This window comes from Parasteatoda tepidariorum, chromosome 4 (genome assembly GCF_982258835.1).
Source record: "Parasteatoda tepidariorum strain Cologne lab strain chromosome 4, Ptep-v5.0, whole genome shotgun sequence".
Taxonomy (NCBI): domain Eukaryota; kingdom Metazoa; phylum Arthropoda; class Arachnida; order Araneae; family Theridiidae; genus Parasteatoda; species Parasteatoda tepidariorum.
The window spans coordinates 118,254,519-118,269,207 of NC_141758.1; the positions used below are offsets into that span (position 1 = coordinate 118,254,519).

The 14,689-nt window shown below is 31.0% G+C and overlaps 1 protein-coding gene across 1 annotated transcript in view; it reads left to right on the forward strand.

The window, feature by feature from the left end:
- Nucleotides 1-14,689, forward strand: part of LOC107438039 (uncharacterized) — a 165,504-nt gene that overhangs the window by 82,476 nt on the left and 68,339 nt on the right. Inside the window, exons 9-16 of the mRNA XM_087162368.1 lie at nt 1,935-2,156; nt 4,089-4,262; nt 5,776-5,846; nt 8,625-8,706; nt 8,800-8,904; nt 11,714-11,824; nt 12,052-12,246; nt 13,533-13,757. Of these exons, the coding sequence (XP_087018494.1) occupies nt 1,935-2,156; nt 4,089-4,262; nt 5,776-5,846; nt 8,625-8,706; nt 8,800-8,904; nt 11,714-11,824; nt 12,052-12,246; nt 13,533-13,757 (1,185 nt within the window). The remainder of the gene's footprint in view (nt 1-1,934; nt 2,157-4,088; nt 4,263-5,775; nt 5,847-8,624; nt 8,707-8,799; nt 8,905-11,713; nt 11,825-12,051; nt 12,247-13,532; nt 13,758-14,689) is intronic.

The following is a 14,689-nucleotide window of genomic DNA, read 5'->3' on the forward strand; positions in this document are numbered from 1 at the left end:
ATGGACTTTTAAACTTACGTAATGTGCTTATATGCTCAATCGTGTATTTAATTGCGACAATAAACAAATTACTATTTTCTTTGCTTATATGCGGGATTTTGTATTTAATTGCGGATACGAACGAATACCCATTACTTTATTGACTTATAGTATTGCGTAGTTGGCTTACATGCTCCATTATGCATTTAATTGCGCTTCTAAACAAACATCCATTTCTGCTTAGACGAGGGAAGTTTCAGTTCGTAGAGGGGAAATTTATTCTGAGACAAGTCCGTTGCTTAGCAACCCTGGGGGAAAAATCGAACCATTTTATCAAACTCATCAAGATGTGATGAAGGAGTGACTATCGCTGGAGGAGGTCTTTTAAAACATTTAAAATTTCATTTCATAATTTTAATCCCTTTTAATCAATTATATCTCAGGTTTTCACAGATTCAATATTTTATTTAAAACCTTGACCAAATTATTGTCGAAATATATTATTTTTAGGGAGGTGAATTGGTCTAATTCTAGACTAGTAGTTCCCAACCGAATTTGACCCATTTCCTATTTCTCTTGTTGCCAAAAACTCATTTACTCCATTTCCATAATTTAAGACGCAGCTATAATATATTTATTCAGATTTTTTTCTGATCTTGTTTTAAATTGAAATCAACTTAACATAGAAAATTTATATTTTTTTAAGGTTTACGAACCACTTATTGAAACAAAATAAATTAATGCATGAACTGATAGAGAAAAAAAAATATCAAAATGATAGCAATTTACTCACTTTAAGTTCCAAGAGAGATGTCAGTGATTGTTTTCGCCTCGCTAATTTTTGAATGTATGTAATGTCCAACGCAGGCCATTTGCAAGGTATTGGACTTGAAAAACCTTCCCAAGTTGAAATTTTTTATGGTTTTCCATCGATGGACCAACATAATCTTGATGGTCCCCATCAAACATTCCATCATAAACCAATATATTTTTATGGTAACCAACATGAATTACCATCACTGATTTATGATAGTGCAACATAAAAATAGCAACTAATTTTGATGGTTTGTTTATGTTGAACCATAAGAAATTTCCGTCATAGTTTCTTAGAAATCAAATGTTGGAACGATCATGTGCCACTATCATCCTAATGTAGGAATTCGGGCGGATTTATGATGGTTCAACATAAAACCAAATTGTAAATAAAACCAAATTGTTTTGATGGTAAATTCCTGAGAACCAATCAGAATATCCATTAAACCATTATGGAAATGTATATTTGGAACTTTCGGGGACCATCACAGATCATCATGGATTGTTGGTTCATGAGAATTAAACTTCTGTTGATGGTTAACCATCATAGTATTTAAGTAGCATTTTTCATCATGGAATGATGGAAGATTGTTGGCATATCAAAAACATGAACGCATAATGGAAAATATTGAATGATGGTGACCATCAAATGATGTCGAACCATCATAAATTAGTCAGAATTCCTAGATTGGGGTGATGGTTGTTCATGATCGTTCCAACGTTCGTTGATCACTAAGAAACTATTATGGAAATTTCTGATGCTTCAACATGATCAAACCATCAAAAAAGTTGCTTTTCTTATGTTGGACCATCCTAAATCAGTCCAAATTCTATGTTGCTTACCATCAAAAAATGTAATGGTTCATGATAGAATTTTTGACTGTTACCATCAAGACTATGTTGGTCAATCAATGGAAAACCTTCAAAAATTTGGACTTGGGGAAGGAAGTGACACTATTCCCTCTAGAAACTATGAAATTCCTCGCCAGTTTGCAACTTCTCTGCTCTGAACATCCTTAACCTAGGCCCCATCCTGTCTCGTTTAATTTTGTGTCCTAGTGGAACCGAGATAAAAATTGCTCCTAAGAAAAGAATGAACACCAACTAAATATGAAGCGTTCCAATTATGTTTTGTTCTTTAGATGAGATGTGCTACTTCGAGAACCGATACTACCCGATTGGACACGTTCTTGACATCAAGCATCCGACGAATTGCGTCACGTGCACCTGTAAGACGCCACCAGACTTCACCTGCATCCACAGTTCATGTCCGCCTCCGCCCAACAACGATTACAAGAACTGTAAAGCAGTCTACAAACCTCATTCCTGTTGTCCAGATTATACTTGCGAAGAAAAAAGTGCCGGTGAGTAGCAAAATATATTAAGTGATTGAAATTGTTTTCTCTGGATTTAAAGAAACCAGAAAACGCAAATAACGTTGGTTTAAGAACCTAACTGCGATTAACCGCATGCATAACATGGTGGGGACAAAGTGAGCTCAAAGTGAACCGGTAGAGTAAATTCCAGTGAAAAGAATCAGAAAAAAACCCAATATGGACAACTCATTTGTAGAAAAGAAATGAATCTATAACTTGCCAAAAGAGTTTTCTGTTGTAATGAATCGAAATGATACCAGTTTGAAATACTAGCCCAAAAAAGTACACTTATTTTTTCTCACGTTAAGTTTTCCCGCAACTTGTCGTGATTGAATGATGCCTAGGCTACAGGTATACCAAAGAGTAATTTATAAACTTTTCGGTAACTATCTGAATAATCCGAGTTTTTTTTGTTATGTCTGTTAAAAATACCATCTAATTTAAATATTTCATAAAAGCGAAATATCCCCCCCCCCAATTCATGTTTTTTTTTTTTTTTTTTTAAATTTGGATCCGTTAAGTGACCATTCCATTTACATATAACAGTGGCCGTCCTTTTGCCAACGACCAGCCAGCATTAAACAATATCAATCCTTTTTTTTCTGTCCCTTTTCCCTGACTCCAAAAATATAATTTCTATTGTATTTCTGATGTTCTCATTAAAATTAACGTATCAGTTTATCAAAAAAATAATGGTAGAAAATCCATCTTATTTCTATATATTCGGGAGGAATAAAATATTCGCGACTACCATGACTTTTTGAGCGATTCATGTTATACATGCGTTAAATCATCGTTGTCGCGAAATTTTTCTTTTCTTCTCCCGAAAATATGCAAAAAAATTAAAAGGTTTTTATAAGACAGTTTTCTTTTCTCATTTCCACGAAAGGCCTTAAAAGGGGAGTTTTTATCGAGATGGAAAGTCAATCATAACTATTACTAACAGAACACCGACCCGTATTAAAAAACTGTAAACAATTTTAATTATTGCATTTTTTTTCAATTTATCATTATCTTATTCAAGAAAATAAGAAACTGAGCAAGTCAGTTTTTTTAATTTTAATTTTATTTTAAAATAAATTTAATTTATTAGGATAATGTTTAGAGTCATTATTCGATGAATAAATGTGTAGAAAAATTTTTCCGGTACGTTACACACTGTTTAAAATTTCCCGGAAAAAATGGTTAAATAACAATTTATTGAATGGTCATTTTACCAAATTTAATCAAAGCAGTAAAATAACAATATATAAAATGGTAATGAAACTGTTAAGTTTGAGAAAAACTGTTTATTAATTGCTTTCACCATAAAATTACGGTTAAACAACCATAAAATTACGGTGCGATAAAATTACGGTTAAACAACCATAATTTTATCGCACCCACTGGAACCCCCTACGGAAGCTACTTAAACCTTTGCAACTGCGTGCATATCATAAACGAGCGAGTTTATCTGTCCATCTCATGACCGGCAGAACTGGAGTCCTAGTGTTGACCCCACACTATTTCCTCCATTCCTTTCAACACATGAAGAATTTCCAGTGGCCGGAACTCTCCAATGCCCATTACCTTACGAAAAGCCGAACTCCTATGTCTAGTTAAAAAAATAAATTTTTTTTTACGTTTTTGAAAAATGCTAGTAGTAAATGTTTAAAAAACCGTTCAGTTTTGTATTCATTGTGTTATAGCCATACTTTTTGTAAATGGTTTCAAAACCATAAAAGAAAAAATGTTCTTTACCGTAAACTTTGCGTTTAATCGGGTGGACAAACAGCTGCCAGTTATGTTACCTTAATTTCAGAATGAAACAGTGTAGGATTTTCTCTTGCGGCTTATACTAAATATCACTATCTCCTCGCATTTAATACTATTTTGTTGTAATTTTAATTGACTGAGATAGTGTATTAAAATTGTTCGCAGGGGTTTGTCCGGATCCCATCTGTCAGGGGACCAACTGCTGGCTGGTTAAAAAGGCGGACGGCTGTTCGGTGTGTCGTTGCAAGTCTAGGTGCGTTCCCTGTCCTCCGGTCTGTCGACCAGAAAATCCCGCGAATGAATGCTCAGGATGTATTTGCAGAATCAATGATATATTCCGTAAGACCATCTTATTTATTTTAAAATCAACTTCTCATTTAGTAGGCATCATTATTAGTCTATCTTAAAATTGACAAATAAATTTCATCTTGGCAATTTTTTTTAAAAAATGGCAAACTTCAAATTGTTACACCCGAAGTCCTTTAATCTTCAAATCGATGCAATCTTCATTGTTCAAAAAGACGCTGTACAACGGGAAAATCTTTTCATGGTGAATTCGTTTGTACTGGTATTTTAAAATTTAGAATTTAGAAAAAAGGGAGTTCTGGTAATAAGTCATAAGCCTGGAAAATAAGCCATGAAGTTTCAAATGAAGAAAAAATATCTTCAAAATATCGAATTCTTATTGTATAATTATTTATATAGTGTCATTCCAATAATTTTAGAGATATTCATATCACTATAGTATCTTTCATATAGTAAGTGTATCCTTCATATAACTATTGTATCATTCATATAGTAAGTGTATCCTTCATATAACTATAGTATCATTCATATAGTTCTTGTATCCTTCATATAACTATAGTATCATTCATATAGTTCTTGTATCCTTCATATAACTATAGTATCATTCATATAGTTCTTGTATCCTTCATATAATTAGTTATCACTTTTAGAGTTATGATATTATTCACGCATAATTATATTATTTAAATTAATGAACTATAATACAAGTCAGAAATATAATATGTGTGAAACTAACGATGATTTAAACTGACCGCATTTTCAGACATCTGAAACATCCAAATTCGATAACTCAGATTTATTTAAAAATTTGCATGCTCTGCTATTTCTGCTACACGTGTAACAGAAGCAGCACCATATGATAAACAAGCAAAACTTTTCAACCTAAACTTAAAGAAAATAACAATAGTGACTGAATTAGAAATACCTTTAAAGTCTTAGTATAGAAAAAGACTAACTACAAAACAAATTTTTGTGTGCGACGAAGGCTATTTAATTAGTAAATGCATCGATGTAAATCTCAAGGGCTATCTACAGTGCAAGTTAGAAAAAAAATTACTTTAAGAAACACCGCTTGAAGGTTGTTGATTGTCAGTTATGCATTTATGCCTAAACCAGTTTTATAATTTTGTGATATTCATAATAAAAGATAGCACGAATTAAATGTCTGTTTGACTTGTTTAAAATTTCAAAGCTCTTAAATTGTTATGAAAACATATTTATATAGTTTGATAACCAAATAAAACGGAACTATATGCAGTCGTGGATGTTTACTTAAATCCTATACCGCAATAGTCTTTTCTTAATCATAGTATCTACTTTTATCATAGTATCTACTTAATCATAGTATCTGGTCATAGTATCTACTTTTAAGAAATTTTTTTCAAACCAGCATATTGTCAGATTTCATTAAGGTATTAATTTTTTTTTTAAATTTCTCCATAGTGAATTTCTTTTCTGAAACTTTGTAACTTATTTGTTCATTTTTGTAAGCTGATTTTGTTAATGTTCTTCAATGAATTTTCAAATATATTTTTTGTTCCTACAGGTTTTGATAACAGTCATACAGAAGAATCTCAAGAAGCTGATTCTATGCAACAGCTGATTCAAAAATGCAAGGTACATAAATGAGATGATAAAAGCTTATTTTTAACTTAGCTTATAAAGGTTTTTAAAGGAAAGCAAATATAGATCACATTATCTTACACTCAAACAGTTTATAAAATACTTTTCTTTTAAATTATACAGTGAAAGCCAAAATTTTGCAATTTTTTTGGCCTAAAATATTTACTGGCTAACAAATAATATTCTTCTAGAGTTGAATTACGCTTTTTATAACCATAATTATAACAGCAAAATTGTCCTAATTTAATAAATGGGCAAAATGTGCCGAAAAATTGTATCTTTTCATAGATAATTTGAACTTTTTACTACCATAATTTTCTCCTACACTATTACCCACTTCTTCCATTTTTTATGCTTACAAACCTGAAAGTATTACATTATGTAATGTTATGTAATTTGTAATGTAATGTACTGCTAATGTTATGTAATTTTTAAAAACTTGCTACATTTTTGCCTCATTTTTCGTTCAAGGTTGATAAAAACGTGATCTTGTAAACTAAACTATGCTATATTGTGTTCAATGTTAAAGAATGTTATTTATGTTAAAAACCATGTAATTTTAAGCAATTACAGCTGGGCAACAAATCAACAAGCCAAATTTTAGAAACACCAAAATTGCAATTAACCCCTCAAAATGGAGAATGTCTCAAAACGTTCATTTAAAACGTCATTTCAAAACGCTTCAAAATATCGAAAAAAATTTCTTAAAAAAATATTCGAATGAAAATTTCAGCTTCCTTTGGACTGCTTCTTATCCATGAAACTTAAAGAAACAACGATGCACTTTTTTATTTCGAACATAATGTAAAACATTAACTTATGCCCCCCCCCCGCGATTATCAATTCAATGTTCAATTTAAAAAAAAGCAGTTATCTGAAACAGTATACACTCTAGTCAAACTTATACTGTAAATAATTGAAATTATAATCACCAAAACTGTATTCACTACATAAAGCTTAATAGTAAGAGAAAGTAGTGAGGCTATTAGTAGAGATAAATATTAAACGCCAAATATTGTCATCAAATATTGACACATATTTATATTTTTTTAGTTAACTTAATGAAATACTAAATTAAAAGTCAGTAAATGAATGTCAATAAATAAAGCTACCACTAACATATCATATTGTAAAAAGAAACGTAGGGGAAAGAGTCAATTTATTTGGACGGGTTCTATTGAAAACAAACAAACAATAGTTCATAAAATAAAAACTGAAGAGTAATTTGATCTTATTATAAAAAAAGTCAAATAAAAAGCCAACTTAAAACAATTATGATAGAAATAGAGGGGAAAGTAAGTAAACATTGCCAAAGCTTTATTTTCTTAGAATACAGCAAATGTAATGAAAATTTTAAAATGGCTACCTTAAATAAAAACAAACCATTCAGAGAGTCATAGGAACCATTTTTGTCAACTCAACAAATATGGTAATGGTAACAGAATATTATGTTAACACAGTGGGGGGGGGGGAAATGGTGGGTTGAATGTTTGACTTTTAAACTGAAAATGAAATAAGTTTCTCTTATATATATATATATATATATATATATATATATATATAACACAATTTCCACAGCTAGAAAGTTAAAATTATGTTAATTATCAGTTGATTTAATTGAAGCTAAATAAAAGAAGATTGGGGCACAGCAATTCATTTGTATTTGAAACATTAAAAATGTATTACACAGGCATTAGTTTTAATATACAAATTCCTATGTATATACATTTACTGAGAACAAAGTAAATTAATTTGAATGCTTAAAAATGTTTTTTGGAATTTTATTTCAGAAATTAAAATGACTTGAAGCCATGGCACATTAAAAGTAAAATCTTCTTAAAGTGGCCCACATATTTGGAAAGAATACTGTATAACAGTTTAATGTTAAAAACTCGCAATTAGAAGAAATATGGTTTATCAATTTATAGCCTCAACCCCTTATAGATATTGCATCATCGTTGCTCTTAAAAGTTGCTCCTAAAGTTGCTCCTAAATGTACATAAATAACTTAATTTTATTCATGCCTTTTCAACAACACATTTTTCTTTTATTCTATTTTTAAGTGATTTGCATCCTTTTAATCTTCTAATTCTGGTTATGTATGTATTACCGTTAAAGTGTATAATTTTGTTATTTCGTAGAATAATTAGGTATTTCAAGAAATATCTAGACCAGTCGATTAAAGTATATAATACACTGGTGAAAGAAATTAAGAGAATTCGCAGACTGGGTCGATTATCTTTAGAACTACTGAACTGATTTTAATGAAACTAGATATGTACATTCATTGATACAATACAAAGCAAAAATTGATACAATACAAAACAAATAATCATTCAACAATTGTAATACACATGCATGATCGTGCGCAACACTCGTTGGAGTCCGAAGGTATGAAATTGCCAGAGGAAATGATAAGCTGTCTTATTTCAAGTATGAAATCACGCTTCAAGGCCTGTATATCTGTATTATATGATATACCAGGCTATTCTATGAAATAACGGATTTCATGCTTCAACGATCAAGTAATCGTTATTCTAAAAAACACCTAGTTAAATCGTAGAATTCAATAATTTTATGCACTTTAACTGACTTCTTTCATGATATACCTGGCTATTCTATGAAATAACGGATTTCTCACTTTAACAGTAACGTATGCAGTAAATTTCTATTCACAAAACTGACTGTTCAATTCGGATTTCTCAGTAAATTTTGTAAGAAAAATATCTTTAGTGTTTAAAGTAAATACAAATGTATGAATATTCATTTCAGGAAATGCGATGCCCTCTTAATGAGCGATGTATGCTGGTTGAAAAAAACTGCAGCAGTGGTTCCTGCCTACCAACGCCCCAGTGTAAGTGAAATTCGAACTGTTTGTGTTATGAGTTAATTCATTATGCTCCATTACACACTTCCTCATTCTTTTTTTTCTATGCTTATTCTGTAGGTGAAGCAGTGTCATTTGGGTGTGGTCAACCCTCATGTCCCGAAGGCTGCGATGTCATCGGCTCTTATGAAAACAATTGTCCAATCTGCAAGTGTAAAGAGCAGGGTAACATCGCTTAGAAAATTCTATTTTAAAATTGAAAAAAAAAATTTATATTTTCTGATATGTATACCTCATACATGTACACAGTTTAAAAGATTTATATAAAAATGGCGAAACAAACGTTTTTCGAAACTCGCCATAAAACGAACACTTTTTCTAATAGAGCCGTGATGAAACTAGAGCTTTTTGCAAAAAAATATAAATCAATAAATAAAATAAACGCTTTTTTGCTAAAGAACTTGATGAAAAAAAATACTCTTTAGAAATAAAGTATAATGAAAAGAGGAAAAAAAACATGATGAAACAATTAACTTCACTGTACAATATAATGAAACAAACCATTTTTGCAGTGCAAAATTTCAATACATGTAATAAGAAAACAACAGTTGTCAAACTAAACAAACACTTTTCTGTGAGTTGGAGACGCCAAGAGTGATCCACTCAAGAATCGCATCCAGTAAATCAAGCATTAAGAAATCAGATAAAGTGTTCTAGTGTGAAAACTGTATAATTTTTCATAAAACTGTAATACACACGCATGATCGTTCGTCACACTCGTTGGAATCGGAAGGTATGAAATGGCCGCAAGACAATTCAGGCCTATTGCCACAGGAAATGATAAACTGCCTTATTTCAAGTACGAAATCACACTGCAAGGCCTGTATAGCTTAGCCCCTATTGACCCATTTTTTTTTTTTGTTTGTTCTGTAATCACTGTTTATTACCTTCCCACTCTAACGAGTGTTACGCAATATCATCCACGTGTATTACAATTGTTGAATGGTTATTTGTTTTGTATTTTATCATTGTATGTACAGATCAAATTTCAATAAAATCGATTCAGTAGTTCTGGAAATAATCGACACAGTCTGCAAATTCTCTCAATTTCTTGCACCAGTGTATTTTATGTATAGGAGACAAGAAAATAGCGGTACAAACATAAAATTATGAAAAATTATACAGTTTTTACACTAGAACGCTTTAATCTGGTTTCCTAGTCGGTAAATTTTCTTAATTTTTTACACCAGTGTAGTTTTTAAGCGATGAGTGCAACTAAGAACTTAAATAAGGCTGTTTTCAAAAGAAAAAAAATTATATGATGATTCTATAAAAGTATAAAAAAAAGTCTACTGATCAGAATTGTAAGGTTTTCAAACAATTTTTTCCATAGGTTTTGTTCCCGAAAAACAAAGGGTGATATGCGGTAGAACAACTACTCGATAAAAATTTTGAATGCAATCAAAACGAGTATCGAGGTCAAAATAATTTTTATTATTGAGAATTTTACGACGAATGCACAAGGAAGTGACCATTAGCTGCTACACATCGACGTAAATCACGTAGAGTTTGAAATATTCCTGGCATTTCAGTAACGCTTTAACAGCGACTAACGACAATGTCCAGCGATATTCAATGGGCATCTCATAAACGACCCTCTCTAGACGTCCCCATTGTAATAAACCTCCATTGATATCCCCATTTGAATTGCTCACCTTGTTTAGTTTCATCAAAAGACAGACGATTTGTTCAAAAAATTGATCACCAAGCAGGTACTCTCGTGAAATCCGACCCCCCCCCCCCCATTGTTGTTTGTGTTCCATTTACCCTCACAGTAAAGATTTGTAACATCTCTTCTTAGAGGACAAATCATATGGAAATTAATTCTCAATTAAATTGACTGAAAATTTTATATGTTGTAATTTAAAGCAATCTGATCAAGAATTTTCATAAACGCTAAGTCCGAAAAGACATATTTTCCCATTTATGAAGCCTCAAACATAGCAGATCTAGTCAATAGGGTCAGAATGGTGAAAGGTGCTTGAAGCGCTCTTGCACGCAGCTTTAAACAGCGGAATCTAGGGTGATGTACCACAAATGTACTTGTGGGTTCTTGGTTTTTGGGATATGCACGTCATAGAGATAACATCAAGTATGTAACTACAAAGTATTATTAATGTATTTATATGATCAGGGGTGATTGTGCTCCGGAAAAAATCTGGATTTCCGGAATTTTCGCTAACAGTGATCTGTAAGTTTCCGGAGATCGAAGGTCCAGACGTTTCAAAATATCATTTTTCACAGAAGTTTCCGGAAATCAAATTTTCAAAGGTGGAACTTAATAACACAGTTTATTTTATTTGTTTGTAAGGGAGAGCCAGAGAGATACTTTATAAGCTTATATTCATGATTAATATTCATTTTTTATCAGTAAATAGTTGTTATAATCATAAACTCAAGAAAGACATATTTGTAAATTTTAATTACTTCTCCAGGTCATCATAGCTATGTGTAAATGGTATAGGTATGTGTAAAATTTTAAATATATTTTAAGTAAACTAAGAAATATAGGAAAAAAACCTTGTTTAAATTTTTTTTTTCAATTTAAATTGTTTTTTTAACTCAAGAAATTTTCCGGAATTTTGACTTGGGTTCACAATCACCCCTGTATGATGCAATTAACCGGCCACCCCAACAAAATGAAAATAATATTTAGATAATTGAAGACTGTTTATATTTATGCGTAACTACATACATTTGTACACATTTTAAGTAACTTTTTGTTTAAACAATCAGCCCTTATAAGGATTATAACACGTGCAAAATCCGCTTCGAAAATCTCCATCTGGTACAGCGTCACTCAACTTATTCCATGAAGTTCTTTATATAATATACAATAAACAATATAGCATTGTTTTTTTTCCAAGATTTAATCGATATCATAAATTCTATTTAAAAAAAAATCTTTGATTGAAATCTTGAATACGCTGATAGTATGTTTTTGAAAAACTGTATGAAATATCTGTCTTTCCAGGCCAGTCCTATAAACTGACATGCCGTGTACAATCATGCGAAGAAAATTGCATTTTAAGTGGACGAGATGAACATGGATGTCCAGTTTGCAAGTGTCCTCAAGGAAATCTAGGTATATTTAGATTATTTTTCTAGTTGTGATTTCATTTAGACTATGTAAGGATGAAACGTAGCGTCACAATCTCTAAGTTTTATAAATATGTGAAATTAATGCTTTGCCTTATTTCAAATAAATGCGAAGAAGAAATTCATTATTACTTACATTTATATAAAGCAAGTAATATATCGAAAAAAATGTTTTAACAGAAAATCTCCATCTTTATTTATATACTTTTTCAGAAGAACGAGTATGTCCTCATTCTCAATGTACAGGGTACAACTGTACGATGATCATAGATGCTCTCGGATGTGCTGCCTGTACCTGTCAATTACCTTGTAAGCCAAGACAGTGCCCAGTTGGATGTGACATGGATCTAGACTTACGAGACAATATTGGTTTAGAATGTGGATGCACTTGCAAAAACTCCTCTACGGGTTAGTTAAAACCGCCCTCGTTACTCTACTAATGTAATATTTTTTTACAGCATTATTTTTGTATTTTTAATTCTAAAGCGCTGACAAATTTTATCTTAACATACATGGAAGATATTTATTGAGATATGAGTCCTAAAGCTCAGTGAATGTTTTAAATATATATTTCGACTGTCCGTATTAAATATATCATGCTACGGTGGATGGCCATAAATCGTTGTCATTCTTACTAAGAAATCTATTAAACGTTGCTGATGCGCGAACGTTCTTGAAAACATAGCTTTTTCACAGACACTTTGATTACAGATCACAGTTTTAGTTTTTTGATGTTTTAGTCATCATTCACGAATCTGTTTCTAGTTTTATCCATGATTACTTGAGAGATTATTCAGAAATCACCCAGAAAAAAACATTCTACGGTTATAGTTATTGCGTTAAAACTCTCCAGTCGAATTCGTTTTTGTTTTGAGAAAATTTCGAATCGACTAGAAAAACTAAAAAGCTAAGAAAGAGTTTAAAAAGTTTCGTTGGATCAAAATATTTCTTGACAAATTTTCGCCCAACGCATTATGGAGTTAATGAGGTACCATTGCTCTGTGAAACGAGCTTTTCCAATTCAATATGTCTTTCCGGTTGTCACAAGAAACTTTTTTTGGACTAACAGACCCATTCTCTAATTGAGCAACAAGCGACTCTGCGATAAAAAAATTCCAGGAATAATTTGCGTCAATAAAATTTTTTTACATATAAAATTTTTTAAGCTTTCGATGTGAGACGAAATTTATCACTTATTTTTTATCGCCTAATCATGGTATGAATCAAAACAATTTAAGTGATAAGTAACGTTAGAAAAATATGAGACATGATATATATATATATATATATTGCTTTTGAGCAATTGTCACCATTCTTATGAAGCTTCTGATCGAGTTTTACGGTAAGCTACCAACCAAAAGAACTACCAACATTTTCTTAAAAAAGAAATCTCACGTTTGATTTATCAGCTTAGAAGAGGAATATAAGTTACTCAATCGGAGAGCTAACACAGTTTTTTAACAGAGTCATCTATTGACTAACTTTTCTAACTAAGCTTTCTTGACAAAACATCTTTCGCGATTTTGTATTTTAACTGTCTTACATGTAATATGAAATATTTTTCTCTTTTTTTTGAATTTGTGATGCAGTTAAGAAAATCAAAGAGTTCCGTTTCAGTTTTAAAAAAAAGAGTTTCAGTCTGCTTTATGTTGATTTCTTAATAATTACATTCATTTATTTTTAACGTTTTTCAGCCGCAACACTTCTGCAATCGAAATCCCTTTCAGACACTTGTCCACCTCAATCTTGTCAGGGTCTTAACTGCAGCGTATTTGAAAACAAAAATGGATGTCTCATTTGCGACTGCAGGGAATCCTGCCCTGTACCTGTATGTCAGGAAGGATGCAAAGTGGAAACGGAAGTAGCTGAATCTGGACGTTGTCCAGGTTGCATTTGCAAACTGTCCAGATCTGCAAGAGGTAAAATAAGTCTTTCATTATTTCTTTTATATAATTTTTTATTATTCTCTACTTGAAGCTACATATTCTATTGTATTATTGCTTCAAGAAAAATCTATATAAAGATTTTTGAGATTCAATGTGTTTAGTCTTATATGTTGCATGCTCTCACAATATACAGTGAACTCTCGCTACTACGATATCCGATACAACAATAACTCCCTCAATTACGATAATGTTTCGTGGTCCCGACGAACTTTTACATGAATTAATGTTATTCTCCTTTCAATATTACGATATTCTCTGAAGCAATAAACCCCTGTAAAATAGCAAATAGCAATAAACCCCTCCTAAGAGGAATAATTCAGGTAAAAATATGCAATTTTAATTTTTTCAAACACTTCATAACAGAAAATGCAGAAGAAATGTTAAAGGTAGACGTTTTTTTTTCAATTCCTACTAATTAGTTCACTCTCTCTATATATCTTGTTTGAATTTTCAATCCTTAATAAAATCTTTTTTAGTCACCCACTCAAGTTCAAATACATTTTTTTAAACTTGTAGTGGACTTGTTAATACAAATTTTTCAAATATGCATTCATTAATTAAATTTAATACTTTAAATTTAATTAATTTTAGTTTCATATGGGAGAAAAAATTGAAATTATTCAATAAAAAGTAACTAAAGTAAAATTTTTCTTCATTGACCTATGTAGGAATGGACTTTAATTTATTTTTTTCTAATATTACTTGTTTCTTTTTAAGTAAATAAAGCAACAAAACAAATTAAAACTATAGCATAATATTTTTAGTTTCTTAAAAAATTAAACGCAACAATTCTTGAAATTTTTTTAACTTAATTTTTTTTTAAATGTTTCTTATTAAATAGATAATTTTTTTTTAACATACTTCTCTCTATATATAAAAGCGAACGTCTATCTGGATGTATGTTC